Source organism: Danio aesculapii, chromosome 13 (assembly GCF_903798145.1).
Source record: "Danio aesculapii chromosome 13, fDanAes4.1, whole genome shotgun sequence".
NCBI classification, from domain to species: Eukaryota; Metazoa; Chordata; class Actinopteri; order Cypriniformes; family Danionidae; genus Danio; species Danio aesculapii.
In genome coordinates this window covers 2,359,287-2,378,868 of record NC_079447.1, presented here as the reverse complement: position 1 = coordinate 2,378,868, position 19,582 = coordinate 2,359,287, and the positions used below count along the sequence as shown (strand labels likewise).

Below are 19,582 nucleotides of genomic sequence, written 5' to 3'. Positions count from 1 at the left end.
GATTAGTAGAGCTGGGAAGATTACTTTTGAATTGTAATCAGTTACTGATTACAAACTACAAGACAAAGATCTTTAGTCAGTAATGTAATTATTAGACTACACACTGTAGTGTAATCAGGCTACTTTTGGATTACATTTAGTAAATTTAATTTTGTGTTAACCTTTATTTGATGTCATATATACAAACCATGCTCATTCTGAAAACGTACCCCTATATAGATTTCTGGAGAACCCCTAATACATCCAGGAGGTAAATTTTTTTGCAGTTTTTGTTTTCGCAAATCCACCAGAGGCCACTGTGTACGCTTTTTCAGATCTCAGATTTCTCTCGCGAGTGCCATTTGCGCCTGCTGTTCTTACGTGAATCCACCAGAGGCCACTGTTGACTGACTGACTGACTGACATACTGATAACCCCACCCACCCCCTTCCCTAAACCCAACTGATAGTGTTATCAAAAGCACCAATTGACCTGCTCACCCTCTTCCCTAAACCCAGTTGACAGTGTTTTCAAAAGCAATTCAGAAAAAGAAAAGTCCTCGCGACAGCCTGTTTTTAACCATGTTTTTAGATTTTACCACGTTCTCACCCTGTTATTTACTTGTTTATTTTATTTTTTGGCTTTAGTTTTACCTGCTATCTGGAACCGTTCTTCACCAGACTCGAACCCCGTCATCAGGGTCAACTCTGCTCTGTGTCTCAAATCCTCCGACATACGGAGTGAGCCACTGGACAAACTGGTAACAGCAAGAAAGCCATCCACATGGAGGTAAGCGGTCAGCTGGTAAGCGTGAAAAGGAACGGCGTCATACCACCCCATAGTGTTCATTTTAAAGACAAAACGCAGCCATATGTTCCTCTGGCTGCATAATTCACGATCTCCAAAAGTGTATACAGGGGTACGTTTTGAGAATGAGCCTATGTTACATATATATTTAAGCAGGATAATCTAGTATTTTTACCAATAGATATAAAATATATCATCATCTCCATCATAAACAAGAGCCTTAATAGCTTGTTTTTAAAGTGCAATGATGGACAGTAAATACTTCACAATCCTCACACTAATATACCTCACTGTTCGTGTTTGATGAGAGAAAACATCTGATGAGTTTAAAACATTCACTTATAATTAAGCAGATTTAGAAAATGTTTTAGGAAATATGAAATTGACAGCAATATCAGCTGCGACATCAAATATTTCATCTAAAAACACTAGTAGTGCAGAATTAATGCAACACAGGTTCATTGTGAAAACGTGGCCCTACGGACGTTTCTGGAGACAGCGAATTACGTAGTTAGAGCTACGTATGGCTGCATTTTATTTCTTTAAACGAACGCTACAGGGCGATGTGACGCCGTTCCTTTTCGCGCTTACCAGCTGACCGCTTACCTCCGTATGGATGGCATTCCGGCTCCAACCGGTTTGTCCTGTTAGCGCGCCACGTCCGGCGGCGGATTTGAGATGCAGAGAGGAGTTGACTACAAAGACGGAGACTCGAGTTCGGTGAAGTGCGGTTCCAGAAAGCAGGTAAGACAAAAACAAAATATAAATCAAACAAGTGAATAGCAGGGTGAGGATGTGGTAAAAAAAAAAAAGTCAGACGAGGGCTTTTATTTTTTTGGATTGCTTTTGAAACATGTTGATTGGGTTTAGGGAAGTGAGTGGGCGGGTCAATCGATAAAATTTGTTGGGTTCAGGGAAGGGGGAGGATGGGTCAGCCGATCGTTCGCTCAGTCAGTCAGAAAGTCTGTCCAAAAGTGAGTCGACAGCGGCCTCTGGTGGGTTTACGCGAAAACAGCAGGCGCGATGCACTCGCGAGGTAAATTTGAGATCTCAAAGCGTACACGGCGGCCTCTGGCGGATTCGTGAAAACAAAAACTGCAGAAAAATGTGTCGCCGGTATGTATTTCGCAGTCTCCAGAAACGTCTGTGGAGGTACGTTTTCAGAATGAGCCTGGGTTGAATTAATGACAAACATTCAACTACAGCAACATTGCCAACATGACAAATATAAGCAACAGGTTTATTATGAACAAAATGTATACAATAAAAAAAGAAAACCAATGAATTGTGAACAACTTACTGACAATGTGTAAATAATATGTAATCACTGGTGCTGGGCAAAAACGCATTGTGAATAATTATATCCAAAATAAAAGTTTGTTTTGACATAATTTAAGTGTGTGTACTGTATATATTCATTACGCATATAAAAAAACACACATGGATGCATATATTTGAGAAAATGTTTATTTATATTTAGATGTTAAATATAAGTGTGTATAATACGAGTTTAAATAGCTATGTAACAATATTGCTTTGTAAAGTTTTGTTTCTATGTATGTGAATCACCTTTACATAATAAATATAATACACGTAATTCATAAAAAGTAACTGTACACTAGCTGACTAAAGTCTTGTCGTGGATCAGTTGTAAGAGCAACAAATAATAACTCGACTTCTAGTTGATCATATGGAAAAGTGTCAGAGGTGGATTTATCTGCTGAATCATCTGTTGTACTGCATCCCAATCATCACCAATACTGTAGAAGACCTACTGGAACCCACATGGAGCCAAGATCCTCACAGAAATCAGTCAAGTTTGCTGAAGGAACAATCATGGTTTGGGGTTACATTCAGTATGGGGGCGTGTGAGAGATCTGCAGAGTGGATGATCAACATCAACAGCCTGAGGTATCAAGACATTTGTGCTGCCCATTACATTACAAACCACAGGAGAGAGCAAATTCTCCAGCAGGATAGCGCTCCTTCTCATACTTCAGCCTCCACATCAAAGCTCCTGAAAGTTAAGAAGGTCAAGGTGTTCCAGGACTGGCCAGCCCAGTCACCAGATATGAACATTATTGAGCATGTCTGGGTTAAGATGAAGGAGGAGGCGTTGAAGATGAACCCAAAGACTCTTGATGAACTCTGGGAGTCCTGCAAGAAGGCTTTCTTTGCCATTCCAGATGACTTTATTAATCAGTGATTTGAGTCATTGCAGAGATGTATGGATGCAGTCCTCCAAGCTCATGATAGAGTCAGACACAATATTCATTCTGTTTCCACTGCAGCATGACCACATATTCTATACTGGACATTATTGAAGGTTCAGTGACCAGACTTTAGGCTAAGCAGAGTCAGACCTTACTGTCCTAATGAAATCATTAGCTAGAAGTCAAGTTATTATTTGCTGTTCCTAAAACTTGGATAGACAGCAAGACCTTTGTCAGGTAGTGTAGTCTAATTATCAGTATTTTAAAAAGTAGTTTACTCTAATTACAAGTACATGATTTTTATATTCATATTTTTCTCTTTTACATATAATCCATTTCTACCCAGCTCTGTTGATAATACTTTAGTTTATTAATAACTGACAATGAATGTAATACCCTCAATGTAGATTTCCGCCGAGGTGGAGTCTGTGCCATAAAAGTTGGAGGCAAAGCAGGAGTATCTGCCGGTGTCTTCTTCAAATGCTTCTGCTATAATCAGAGAGTGTCGCTCGCCATTAGTGATGATCTGAATATCAGGACTGTTTTCCAACTCCTTACCCTCACAAAACCACCTGGAGGGAAAAAAAACACAGTTATAGGACAACTATATTTCACGACATGAGAATGTTTATTTCACGATATGAGAATGTCTATTTCACAGTAACAATATCTTTCATGAATATCCATAAATTAGCAGTTTTCTGTATTTTGTGATCCATGCTTTTATTTTTAATTTTCCCCCATTTATGTATGCTTTAAATTATTAATTATTAATTGTTTTCCCCCATTTATGTATGCTTTAAAACTGCATTATGGGATCTTGATCTTTTTTGAGATCTGCTGGTCTTACTAACACCACTTCCAGAAGCAACCTAGCTTTCTATGAAGTGTAGCCAGACGTACGATAATCATAATATTTGTACGATAATTCCAACCTCTGTATGATGTACGATCAATAATGAAAAAATTCCTATAATGTACGATAATTTCAGAATTTTATAGCATTTAAAATAAATCTCATTGTAATTAGAGCTTCTATACTTATTGATCTAGCTGCATCTATTGTCTACTTTCTGTGAGAAGAACGTGAAGTTAGAGACGTTTTCTATCTCATCTTACGTTACATTTTCTCAGCCAATCAACGTGGACAATGGCTCTCGTTCGTGAGTTAACATTCCAGCCGTACGCGGCCATGCTTAACTCAGTCGTATTTAGGTTGAGGTTTAAGCAATAAAGTTTTAAAAAGTAGTGCTGAAAAGGAAGGTGAGAAGAACATGGGAGTTTGCCCTTGATGTTCTCGTTTTTCCCCATTCAAATGCATCATGTGAACGTGTTTTTCCAAAGTTAATCTCATCAAAACAAAGCCACGAAATCGGCTCATTAGAGATACTCTGAATGGGCACGTGCACACCTCAGACAGGGGCGTAGCGGACATTTTAAAAGTAGGGGGGACGGCCATATGAGATCATACCTTCATATAATTATTAATCACCTGTTTCTAAATGGTCTGTCTCTAAAAGTGAGGGGGACGGATCCCCCCCGTCCCCCCAGGTTGCCACGCCCCTGATCTCAGAGTATGGTAAAAATTCAGGAGGGTGCACTGCTCTCAAGCCAACCAGCACTATGTTGCGGTCCTTGACGGCATCCAATTTGTACCCCAAAATGAATCCCTTAACATCTGGCAACACACGCAGGACAGTGACTCGGAGGTGGAGTTTGAACCTTCCCCCTGAGGAACACCTAGTTTTATTTATTTTTTTTACGTATTGTAGTAATTTGCACGTTGTGTCAAAACACTATGTGTCTGGATAATAGCTGTATACTCTCCGTTTGACTCATGTACGATAATTTTCCTCCAAATACGATAATTTTGAGGTTCTGGTACAATACTTTGACATTTCCAATCTGGCAACACTGTTTCTATGTGATCTCCCATCCAGGTACTGACCAGGCTCAACCCTGCTTAGCTTCAGTGGGCGACCATGTGAGAGTTATAGAGAGCTAGTTGTCAATAATATGTCAGTAAAAGTCACTTTGTTAAACTGTAGAGTTGAATTTTCAACATTAAAAATCAACAGAGCGGAGATCAGCATCCCATAATACAATTCACTACCGTAAATAAACCCAAAACACTTGTGAATCACTAAATACGGATATATTTTTTTAATAAAGTTAGTTATTCCAGAAAATATACAAAAGGGCTTTATATAATATATAATCTTGAATATTTCAGTAAAGGACTTCATCTTATTTGATTATTTTGTATTTGATTATTTTTTACTTCATTCATTCATTTTCCTTCAGCTTAGTCCTTTATTCATCAGGGGTCGCCACAGTGGAATGAACCAACAACTTATCAAGCAAATGTTTTCAGTGGATGCCCTTACAGCTGCAAGCAAGTACTGGGAAACATCAACACACACACACAACACACACACACACACGCACGCACGCACGCACGCAAGCACGTACGCACGTTTGTTTCTGTGAAAAGTGGGTACATTACATAGGTTTCTATTCATTTTATACGGTCCAAACTGTATATTGTATTGCCCTCACCCCACCCTACCCCACAACCCAACCATCACAGGAGACTGTGTGCAGCTTTACTCTCTGATTAAACTTATCTTGTGGGATTTATAAGCTTTTTGAGAAATGAGGACGTCACCAATGTCCTCATATTTCACGTCCTTTTTGTAATACCTGTGTCATACCTATGTCATTATACAGATTTGTGTCCTGACATGTCACAAAAACACATACACACACACACTCATAAATTACAGCCAGTTTAGTTAATCAATGTGTTTGGACTGTGGGGGAAACCGGAGCACCCGGAGGAAACCCACACCAACACGGGGAGAACATGCAAACTCCACACAGAAACACCAACTGACCCAGCCGGGACTCGAACCAGCGACCTTCTTGCTGCGAGACGATCATGCTAACCACTGAGCCACTGTGTCACCCATTTTAAACTTTATAAATATAGCAAACAAAATATCACTTTAGATGAACAACAAACTCCACAGTTTTATGTAATTATTATTACAAACATTTCTTCTTCTCACAAATATCAAATATATGCCAAGTAAGTTACAGGAAAATAAAACTTAATTATGAAAATATAAAGATGTAAACACTTTAAGGAAATATAAAGCAGATTTTTCCTTCAAAAATCCAAAATATGAACGAGTACAATTCTGTATAAATATTGAAACTAAATCATCACTTCTTGTTGAATATATAAATCAATAATAAGTTGGCCACGCCCACTTATTTAGATTTTGCTGTATGCATGGAATAAAGAATTATTTTACGATACACATATCACTCTTCGGTAATGATATATATCCTCATATACAGACCAGCCCTAATCAGGACTATACATTCAGGACACAACCTATTTAAATACCAATTCTCACTATTAACTAGTGTCTTATTACCTGGCTATTATAAATATATTGGCTGTTTATTAGTATTTATAACACACATATTCTGCATGAGCTTATTCGATATCCCTAAATACCTACTTAATCTTGATTAGTATTAACAAGCAGCATATTAGGAAGTTATTGAGGCAAAAGTCACATTCAATGCCTTGTTAATAATGAGAATTGTACCTTAAAGGAAATTTACAGCTTTCTTATAAGTAAACAGTTGAGTTTTACCATTTCTGAATCCAATGCAGCTGATCTCCAGGGCCCGGTTTTTCCAAAAGTAATCCACTAGGATTTTGGATAACGGATTGGATCAAATCTTGAAAATGGGTTTTTAAAAGAAAAAACGGATTACATAATTGGATTAGATCACGTAATCCAATCTTGGTTTTAAACCGGATCAAACCTTTACTTTGGGTTTTTCCGACCTTTTTTTTTATAGGATCACTTTGATCCAAAAAATCTGGATTAAACTGAGTCCATCAGAAGGGTGGATTCAGCGTGGATTTAATGCCCAAAATGTAATGAATACTTTAAAAATGTATCAAACAATACTATATTTGGATCACACAGTATCTTACAAGATATCCTATTTATTCATAAGGTTTTAATTGTATTTGTTCATCCGTCAGGCTACAGTGATTAGGTAGGCTTCAACGTACTCATGAGTACTCATTGTATGAGTTTGGCCTCATAAAATAATCCTCCAAACAGCTGTTAGAATTGACCAAAAACAATGCATTTTATTCTGTTACTAATTGATATATATTCATCACAATGGAAAATATTTTAGTTTTTACAATATTTATTAGTGATGCATGCAGTGATTACAGAATAACTAAAAAATGCAAAGAATGGCAACCACTTATTTTTTAAATCACTTTCAACAATTGCAGAGACTGAAAGGGCAGAAGCACAGCTTCATCTGGCTGAGGAACAACTGACTAACAAGCAAACCAAGGCCAGACTTGAGATCCGCCTCCCAAAGGCTACGCTCAGACAAGCTGGTCTCTCCACATCAGATGAGGAAGTCTGAAATTATTGTGGAGTTTTCGACATTAAGTCTTTTTTTTTAATTCAATACATCTATATTTGAAACTTGTTATAAATATCCTCAATGTACAGTGTTTGTGTTGTAGGTCTCAGATGATCGGACTGCTGGAAGAGGATGGGCTGGGGTTTTTCTTGTTTTTAGTTTTTTTAAATGTGTGTGTTTTCATTTCAAATAAAATCAAACTTATATTGACCCCACACTGGCTATTCCACTTGTTGCTCTTTACATATCTATAGGTCTACATTGTGATTTCCTATCCTGTTTTGAGCACTGGTTATCCAGATTTAGTGATCCTGAAAAGTTTGATCCAATCCAATGTTGCTTTGAAAAACTGGCTCAAAAAGCTGGATTACGTGATCATCAAAAAGGATTACTAAAGCTGGATCAATTTTATCCGGATTAAACCTTTTGAAAAACCGGGCCCAGGTTTGCCTGGAGCACTTTTAGCTTAGCTTAGCATAGATCATTGAATCAAATTAGACCGTTAGCATCTCACTCAAAAATGACTAAAGAGTTTTGATAATTCTCCTATTTAAAGCTTGACTCTTCTGTAGTTATATCATGTTCTAGGACTGACAAATAATTAAATGCTGCTATTTTATAGGCTGATATGTAAAGGAATTATACTCTCATTCTGGCGCAATAATAATCACTTTACTGTTGTACCATGACTGTAGCAGAGCAGTAATATTACCAAAAATATCTAAACCAAACGACTACCTTAATAACTATTAATGAGGAGAAAATTAGGAGCCAAAGTCAAAGTATTCATAGTGAGAATAGTGAGGACAGCATTTGCGACTGAAAACCTAAAACATGCACACTGGTCTCATTATACAGAAAGAACCCTTTATAGTGCGCTCCCTGGAGTTACTACAATACTTTATGACTAAAAGAAAGTATATTGTAATGCAATTTAACTTGAATGCATATTAAATTCAGTACGTAAATATTCAAGCATGCCAGTGACATTAATTGATGGATTTTAACACTTATTTCTGTTCTGTATATGAAGGGTTGCCAAATCAGTGATTTTCATGCTGAATTGCGTTACTTTTAACCCCTTGCTGCAGGTTGTTTTTTATTCCACTGGTTTAACATATTGCATCAATTGTATTTATATGGTTGCGTTAAAATAGTTTAACAATTTATGTTCTGCCGATGAAAAAAAAGCTGTGCTAGAATAAATTAATTGGCAGGATTGTTGCCAAATATTAACAAAAAAAGCATCTGTTTTCTTTATTAAAAGTCTATTGATTGTATCAATTGCATTTATATGGTTGCATTGAAATAGTTTCCCAATTTATATTCTGCCAATGAAAAGTATTGATGAATGACTTTTCCATGGTAACAAATTGGAAGGGCTCTCCAGGATTGTTGCCAGATAATAACAAATAAGAGTCCACAGAAGAAAGTATATGGATTGCAATTTAATTAGGAATATCCTAATTAAATGCTAATTATATCTATTAAAATTCATTTCACATGTCAGCGCCAGAGGTGTAGTGGTTAGTGCGTCGACACATGTACTCCAGTGCTCACAGTGACCAGAGCTCAATTCCCACCTCGCGGTCCTATGCCGATCCTTCCCCCTCTCTCTGCTTTCCTGTCAATACTCTCTACTGTCCTGTCCATTAAAGGAGAAAACCCCGAAAAAATAATAATAAAAAAAATAATAATAATCTTTTCACAAGTTTGGGGTTTACTTTGAGGATATTTGACTGAATAAATTATGTTTTTACCTTGATTGAAACATGGAAGTCACTTGACATGCACTCAGTTACTAATACACCATGCTTACAAGAAAAATAAACTGTGTATAATGAACACAGTGATGTAAAATATATATTTTACCAATAGGAGCGCCATATAATGAGTATATATTGGCATTATGTGAGCAAGTTTGATTGGCAATTGTGCAAGTTTTGTTGTGAACACCTGGCAACCTTGCTTGTAAATCACAAAGTTCATCAATACAATAATCTGGCCTTAATGATATTAACTTCATTCAGTTCCATATGTTCACACAAAACAGATTACAACCTGTCTCACAAGCTATTTTCACTGTCTGATGCAGATTTATTTATATTTTTTAAATGATTAAAATTGAATACAAGCAATCACAGACAAAATGTTTTCAATTAAATTGCAGTATTTTTTGTTGTCTAGAATTATCAATTAAATTTAAAGTATGGTCAAAATAAATATGAACAACCGTTAAGACATATTAAGTGGTCAAAACTGTGTAATTGAGCCAGCGCCAATAGCCTAGTGGTTAGAGCGTCGACACATAGCACACCAAGGTGCTCACGGCGACACAAGTTCGATTCCCGGTTCGACGTCCTTTGCCAAACCTTCCCCTATTATCTCTGCTTACCACACTTTTCTGTCTGTAAAATCTCCACTGTCCTATCCAAATAATGGTGAAAACCCCTAAAAATAATTATTAAAAAAACTGTCAAATTAAAATAAACAAAAATGTAAACATAGAGGTAAGCAATAGATATACAGCTGAGGGCAAAATTAGTAGCGCTCCTATGCAATATTTTTATTCTTTTTCAATTATTTCCTAAATGATGTTGAACAGATTCAGGAATTTTTCACAGTATTTCCTATAATATTTTTTCTTCTGTAGAAAGTCTTAATTGTTTTATTTTGGCTAGAATGAAAGCAGTTTATAATTGTTTTAAACCATTTAAAGTCAATATTAGCCCCTTCGAGCAATATTTGTTTTGGATTATCTACAGAACAAACCATCATTATACAATAACCTGCCTAATTACCCTACACTGTAAAACACAGCCGTAATTTTAACAGTAAAAAACTGTAAAAACGCTACAGTAAAAATCCGTAACCTGGTTAACAGTATGTTTCCTTATTAATATATACGGCGAACAACCGTAAATGGACTTTTCCAGAATTCCCCACATGGCACATCACTTTTCATGCTTGTTGTTGACATTACTATGCATCTTTTTAGTTGTTTCCCCATCAGTGATGTACATTAGAGATTTATCTTACATCTAATGTTGATAAACAATGTTTATTTCATGACTTTAATGTTATGTGTGTTACCATACTGGTGTTTAGTAGCTGTGTGAATGACACTGAGCACCTTCTATACACTGATACACTTTTCTGCTTGAGGGAAAAGTTGTTAGTGATGAGCATTGGTTACTTATGTAACTTCCTCGTCACCACCTGCATACGGCTGTGTTAACGTGTAACTGTGTAATAAAAGATGTGTAGATGTTGGTAATTCAAAATACAGACATATTACATCTATAAATTAATGAAATACAGTAGTTTACTGTAAAAATGAGAAATTATTTTTACCTGGCAACCACAGCTGCCGTTTTTTTTACCGTAAATTTTACGGATTTATTTTTTACGGTGTAACTTTACCCTAATTACCCTAGTTAAGCCTTCAAATGTCATTTTAAGCTGAATACTAGTGTCTTGAAGAATATCTAGTCAAATATTATGTGCTGTCTTCATTCATTCATTCATTTTCCTTCGGCTTAAACTATTTCAGGGGTCGCCACAGTGGAATGAACCGCCAACTAATTCCGCTTGATTTTCACGCAGCAGATGACCTTCAAGCTGCAACCCTGTATTGGGAAACTCCCATTCACACACACACTACTTTGAATTTAGTTAATCAATTCCCCTGTAGCGCATGTGTTTGGACTGTGGGGGAAACCGGAGCACCCGGAGGAAACCCAAACCAACACGGGGAGAACATGCAAACTCTACACAGAAACACCAACTGACCCAGCCGGGACTTGAACCATGACCTTCTTGCTGTGAGGTGACAGTGCTAACCACTGAGCCACCGTGCCAGAGTTTATCAAACGCATCAGCACAATAACATTATAACGCAAAACAGCACTTACTCAGCTTATCAAACTCCTGAATCCACAAACATAACTCCTCCACAGCCGTGCCTGAACAGCAGTGATTTCCCTTTAGTTTGGTTCAAATGTGTTTGTGTATCGGTGTTGGCGTCTGAAATGTGCTGGCGCGGGTCCAGAGTTCAGGATCTGTCCTACAGTAATGAGGGAGACTCTACTTTGAAAGCGTGATCTGTGGGGGAAAGACATGCAGATCTGCAGCTGTTCACTCTATTTTCCCTCTCAGCACATGCAGGAACACTGAGAGAGAAGAGGAGCATCCCTGACCCACAGTGCTAAAGATAGAGCAACACACACACACACACACGCACACACGCACACACCACCTGACAGACATTCAACACAAATGATAGACATTCAGCACACACACACACACACACACACACACACACACACACACACACACACGCACACACACACACACACACACACACACACAGCGATACAATTGACAGACATTCAGCACACACACAAACAACTGACAAACATTCAGCTCACATAATCTCACACACAATAATCTGACACACACAGACAAACAGACAGACATGACATGCACAGACACACACACGAACGCACACACAGATACTCACATACATGCACAGACACAAACACAAACACATACACAACTGCCAAATAATCAACATGCACAGACACACACACACACACACACACACACACACACACACACACACACACACACACACACACACACACACACACACACGCACATGAATGAATGAATAAATTGAATGAATGAATGAATGAATGAATGAATAAACAAATAAACGAATGAACAAACAAATTGAATGAATGAATGAACAAAATGAACAAACAAATTGAATGAATAAATTAAATGAATGAATAAACAAATGAACGAATCAATGAATGAATGAATGAATGAATGAAATAAAAGAACAAATTAAATAAATGAATGAACGAATAAATAAATGAACGAATGAATAAATTAAATGAATGAAATGAACAAATGAATGAACAAATTGAATAAATTAATTAATTTAATGAATAAACAATTGAACGTATCAAGAATGAATGAATGAAATAAAAGAACAAATTAAATGAATAATGAATAAATAAATTAACAAACGAACGAATAAATTAAATGAATGAAATGAACAAATGAATGAAATGAACAAATGAACAAACAAATTGAATGAATGAATAAATTAAATTAATGAATAAAAAAACGACTGAAAGAATTAAATGAATGAATGAATGTATGAATGAATGAATGAATGAATGAATAAACGAATGAACGAACGAAAAAACAAATAAAGGAATTAATTAATGAACAAATTAATTAAATGAATAAATAAATTTATGTATGAATTAAATAAATTAAAGAATGAATCAAATGAGTCAATGAATGAATGAATGAATTAAATGAATAAATGAATGTATTAAATTAATGAATGAATGAATTAATAATTAAATTAATGTATTTAATTAATTAATTAATTAATGAAAAAACTAATGAATAAATGAACTAATTAAATGTATAAATGGATTGAATGAATGAATTAAATGAACTCGTCCCATTACTCATTCATTCATTTTCGACTTAGTCCCTTTATTATTCTGGGGTCGCCACAGCGGAATGAACCACCAACTATTCCACCATATGTTTTATGCAGCGGATGTCCTTTCAGCTGCATCCCATCACTGGGAAACACCCATACATTCTCATTCATACTCATACACTACGGACAATTTAGCTTACCCAATTCACCTGTACCGCATGTCTTTGGATTGTGGAGGAAACCCATGGAGGAAACCCATGCGAACGTGGAGAGAACATGCAAACTCCACACAGAAATACCAACTGACTCAGCCGAGGCTCGAACCAGTGACCTTCTTGTTGTGAGGCAAGAGCACTTCCCACTGCGCCATCGCGTCACCCACGTCCCATGACTCTGACTGAATATTCTCATACTGCGCTACAAATAACATAATAAATCTGCATCATGTTAACAAGTGAAATTCTCTGAGGAGTTCAGGAATGAGCTAATGTGTCTGACATCACAGTCTCTCAGTCAGCTGACTAACTGCACGTATAACGCCACAGCTGCTCAAACACATCACACATCACACATCACACATCACACACACACACACACACACACACACACACACACACACACACACACACACAGAAAAGAAGGCCTTTCATTGACCTGTCAGTGAGGGAAGTTTGTGCTTGTGTGAGTAATGTTAGACTAACGTTTCATCAATGACACACTGATAACCAATAATAGAAACATGATGTATAGACAAATAATAATACAAAAACAAATAATAATAATAATAATAACTAATATTATTAGATTATTATTATATATATTTATATTCATCCATTAATTTTCCTTCGGCTTAGTCCCTTATTTATCAGGGGTCGCCACAGTGGAATGAACCATCAACTATTCCAGCATATGTTTTACACAGCGGATGCCCTTCCAGCCGCAACACCCATACAAACTCATTCACACACACACACACACACACTCATACACTACGGCCAATTTAGTTAATCAATTCTCCTATAGCGCATGTGTTTGGACTGTGGGGGAAACCGGAGCACCTGAAGGAAACCCACACCAACACAGGGAGAACATGCAAACTCCACACAGAAATTCCAACTGGCCCAGCCGGGGCTTGAACCAGCAACGTTCATGCTGTGAGGCGACAGTGTTAACCACTGAGCCACCATGCCGCCTCCCATCTAATTGCAGTTAAGATATTTACTCTTTTAAACCATAATAAAACTGGATGAAACACTATATTCTGAGAGATGCTGAGATGCTGAGAGCTCGTCTAGAATATCCACAATCTGACTCATAAAGCTCTGGAGGATTTACAAGAAATGAGAGACTGAAAGAGAATCAGCCTGTAAAGTTCATGCAGACTCTCATTTCTTCTGCTCTGCAACTGACTTTTAGAAAACATAAACACTGCCGTCGTTTCATGATTAACACACCTACAAACCATGAGCAAGACATCATTTAATACTGAACACTTACAAAACATGATCTAAATCAGGCGTAGGGAACCTCGGGAGCCACATGTGGCTCTTGGACCAAAAATATGTGGCTCTCCAGCTGTCTCTCTTCAATAAAAAATAAAAACTGTCACTAAAAATCAGTTTCTTATTGAATATACAAATAAAATGACCTTTTTATTGTATATTTTTACAGCAAAATGAATAAGAATAAGAATTAAAGGACATTTCAACCAGTGCGCATGTGCAGCGCTGTGGATTAACTTGAATCGGACACCAATAAAGAGCATGCAACTTACATTTCAATGGTAACCTTGCGCACGTAACTTCAAACAACATTCATGAGTGAATTAAATTCTATAAATTATCCTTTCTTAATACATGGACTTGCTGGTCATGTGATGCTTATATATCCCCAATGGCTCTTTAAAGAAATGCATTTGCCAAAAACAATCTGACATAGCTCTTTGCTGGAAAAAGGTTCCCGACCCCTGATCTAAATGAATAAAATCAACACAAAAAACATACCAAATGTCTACAATCTAAACAAAAACTACAATTAAACTTCATCTATAAATAAAAATGACATGTATACTAAACTAAAATGACATTATATGGAAATGTTTTGTAATATTGGAGACCCATATTTATTTAATTTCATTGTATACTACCTGACTAAAGTCTTGTCGTGGATTTCAGTTGTAAGAGCAACAAATAATAACTCGATAATATTAATAATAATAATAATAATAATAATAATATCTATACTTCTAGTGGATCATTTGGAAAAGTGGCAGAAGGTCGATTGTTCAGATGTTCAGAATCATCTGTTCTGCATCCCAATCATCACAGATACTGCAGGAGACCTACTGGAACCCACATGGAGCCTAGATTCTCACAGAAATCAGTCAAGTTTGGTGAAGGAGAAATCATGGTTTGGGGTTCCATTCAGTATGAGGGCTGAGATCTGATGTGGATGGCAACATCAACAGGCTGAGGTATCAAGACATTTGTGTTGCCCATTACATTACAAACCACAGGAGAGGGACAATTCTCCAGCAGGATAGCGCTTCTTCTCATACTTCAGCCTTCACATCAAAGCTCCTGAAAGTTAAGAAGGTCAAGGTGCTCCAGGATTGGCCAGCCCAGTCACCAGACATGAACATTATTAAGCATGTCTGGGTTAAGATGAAGGAGGAGGCGTTGAAGATAAACCCAAAGAATCTTGATGAACTCTGGGAGTCCTGCAAGAAGGCTTTCTTCACCATTCCAGATGACTTTATTAATCAGTGATTTGAGTCATTGCAGAGATGTATGGATGCAGTCCTCCAAGCTCATGATGGAGTCAGACACAATATTCATTCTGTTTCCACTGCAGCATGACCACATATTCTATACTGGACATTATTGAAGGTTCAGTGACCAGACTTTAGTCTAAGCAGAGTCAGACCTTACTGTCCTAATGAAATCATTCAAAATCAAGACATGATCAGATTTTACTGTGCTCAAATAAGCGTCATCTAAAGGCCTTTACCTTTCAAATAAGACACTTCTGATACCAAATGATCAACTAGAAGTCAACTTATTATTTGTTGTTCCTAAAACTAGGATAAGCCAATTTAAAATGATTATTTTATATATGATTAGCTGATAGCCGTGCAATATACTTGTGTATTACTCCACCTATATACAGCGACAAGCAGAGGACACTCTACAGTTTTGACAAATATTGCAGCTGTTGGACAACATAATGTACTTTTAAGGCTTTATAGGTGAGAATGTAGTTGTTTAGATTGCAACTCAGTTTATTTATAAAGATAGAGCCTATTTTAAATATTCATAATTTCGGAGCATCGGATTCAGTGCATCGGCCACCATCAGCCTCTCTGAGCAGACCAAAGAAAGTGACGGTTGACAATACGCCACAAGACGACGACAGAGACAGCATAATGAGTCCTTAGGGGAGAAAAACTGCATGTGTGTAAATTTCAAACTACAGCTGAACAAATCATTATAAATCAGGTAAGTGACATTCTAAGTCGATCTCTCTCTTTTGTATGCTGTACTGCTGTATTTTTAACTACAGTAATCTGGTAGTGTTTGCTTTGCTGTGGCTTTTTCGTGGTTAATTAATGTGAAATCCCGATTGCAACAGAGAAATACTGGGAAATCTCTGTAGACTGATGGCATTTCATGGCGTTCAGCATTATAATCTTAAAATGTCAGCAAAATCAGCTGTTTTGTCATCACTTTAGACATTACGCTAGAGAATCATTCAAATACTAGCTCTAAAGTGAGATTGGTGAATGAGTAGCGGTTCCAGCTGTTCTGACGTCAGCTGCAAATGTGAATAGGGTTGGGTATCGTTTGGGGTTATTTCGATACCGGTGCTAAATCGATACTTTTAAAACCGTACCAGTGCCAAAACGGTGCCTGGACCGATACTTTCGAGCCACAAAATTATGGTGGATGACTCTAGAACAATTTTAAGCAAGCTTGTTGACACGGCAACTGGTGGAAGAGTGCTTTTTTAATGGAATTTGATACCGCACGTTAAATGGAAAGAAAAAACCCTCCGCATTTCGCGACGCAAATGTGTCATTAAGTTTGACGTGCTTCCCCCCTTACATGCAACTTTTATAAAGCATCTGCTTCAGGTTGCAGTGTCAGAATCCTGGCTTGTAAAATACGCTTTAGAACGCTTAGTTTAAGCAAATTTGATGTACATATGTGTTGATCTGAAGAGAGTCGCTCTCGCTCAACGAATGCGCTGTACTGCGTGCATTGCGTGCGTCCGTCCGTTCCCTAAGCAACAAGAACAAACGCCTGACATCGCCTGTTCATATACCTCTAAGTTGTTTAGAATTAAATGTTTAGAGATGGTGTGACAGCGTGTACCTATGTGTGCCTTTGATGCACCCCTTGATGCTTCTTACGTCCTTGTCGCAGCACCAGTGGCACCGAAATTAGGCACCGAAATTCATATGCTGATTTAATCCGGTACATACAGGTTACAAATACAGGGTTTGGTACCCAACCCTAGATGTGAATAAATGGCGGAAGAAAGTAGTTCCTCATGCAAAAGGATTTTGAGACTCTCCGTGTTTGATTTTCTTTTTTATGCACACGATTGTGCCGTCAAACTGTTGTATAAAAGCAATATCACACGAGTAGCAGTGTGATGTGGCTGTGTATCGTCACTGGTGAGACACTAATGCCGACTGCAGGATTTTAGCCCCGATTTTGACTCGCCGACAGGTTTAGAGAAATTGCAGACAAATGCGTGAAATCACAGGCAAATCGATGCTCGTGCACGTGAGTGACAATCACACAGTATGAACTATCAAAGACACGATCTGATAGAATCGTTGATGTATCGCCGATGCTTGTGAGATATTTGGCGTGCTAATTATCTGGAGCTGTCGGCGATTCAAATCATGCCGTGTAAAATGAGTTTTGACTGAAAATAACATCAGCGATCACCTACAGCCAATGAGAGAGCAGCATTCATGCGTGTGTGTGTGTGCGTGTGTACCTGCAGGCCATTGGGAGGTTGAGGGAGAAGTTAAAAGCGCTCATTTTCAGTTAATTTGGACCCAAGAAATGGAGGAAAAACTAGTGGAGGTTTGACAGGAGCACCCGTGTCTGTTTGAAGTTTGAAGTTGAGAAGTTGCTAATTCCCTTCAAACTCAGGTAAGCAAATATGAACATTTTCTACCCCATTAAAGGCTTCTCTCTCGTTATGTAGTTAATAACAAAAGATATACTACGTGTTTTTGGCTGTGAGACGTAGTTTGGACGAAGTAGGCGATTCTTCCTATTGTAAAGTCATGCAATGTGAAAGCCCCTGTCGCCGATCCATCTTGCAGTGTAAACAAAGTAGCGAATAAACGCTATCCCAGATAGTCCTGCAGTGTGAAAACATCTGTGACACGACTACTTTGAAAATCATGCAGTCTGAACTCAGCATAAGGCACTCGGCCTGCAGGCTCGAGCCAATGCACGCCTCCCACCAGTGCCGTTATACAGCCATATCGCACTGCTACTTGCGTGATATTGCTCATATAACCTGTTGACTTTTGCTTATGAATGTTTTGGCGAATTTATGGTACACACCCACATAAATACAAGCTTTTTAGGATGCAATTAATCACAATTAATCCTTTATATAAACAATATATACACAAAAATTATATGAAATATATAATTTTATTTTTAAAAAAGTTAAACTTTTTATTGGTTTTTACTAATCATAACAAAAAAGCAGTAGTGCATATAATATTATGTCTAAAATCAAAATAGTATAAAAAATAATATTAGAAAATAATAAAGTGCGCATTTTATGCTGCTTTTAGATATTTAAAAAATGTGACTAACACATGAAACGACTATAAGCATGTTTTTGTAAGGATGTGATACTCATTTCATGAAATGACACAGAAAAAACATTAATTATTTCTATTTACACAGCCTATTTATACTATTTTAATAACTTGTTTACGCTTATACTGTTTTTTGGCAAACAGCAATCTACTGAAGATGTAGGACATTAATTTCACCTGCATTCTCATCGCATCATATTTCCAATGCAGCAAATTTAGACGAGCTGAGCTCAGAGTGTGTTAAACGCTCCGCTTTCACAAGACCTCTTTGTGCTCACAGCCAAACTTTATGATGCATTTGCAAGCAGAACTCATTGCTGATGCTGTAATTATGCTCCGATCATGATTTTTCATGGCTGATATTCTGATTACAAATATTTTACTAGCAAATCGACTGATTCGACTTAGAAATGATCAGACGTCATTTAAGACTTATACACACAAACAAAAACTATCTTTAGAAAATACCTCCATATTAAATAAAAACAAAAACCAAATCATAAAAGCACACAAAATGTTTACAACATAAACAAAATACAAATTAAACATTATACATACATAAAAATGACGTAAATATTTATGCTAAATTAACATGACACTATATGGAAATGTTTTGTAATCTAGGAGGCCCATATTTATTTATTTTCATTGTATAATTTGATGGTATATTTGTTTTTTTAATATTGTTTATAGTGTTGTAACCTGTTGACTGTTGCATATGAACGTTTAAGTCAAGCAGCACCCTCCCGCCCTCCCTCATGAAGCCAATACGGAAGTAAC

The 19,582-nt window shown here is 37.1% G+C and overlaps 1 protein-coding gene across 1 annotated transcript in view; it reads right to left on the bottom strand.

Moving 5' to 3' along the window:
* mypn (myopalladin) overlaps positions 1-19,582 on the bottom strand; it is a 74,314-nt gene that overhangs the window by 42,733 nt on the left and 11,999 nt on the right. Inside the window, 1 exon segment of the mRNA XM_056470339.1 lies at positions 3,396-3,571. Coding sequence (XP_056326314.1) covers positions 3,396-3,571 — 176 coding nt within the window.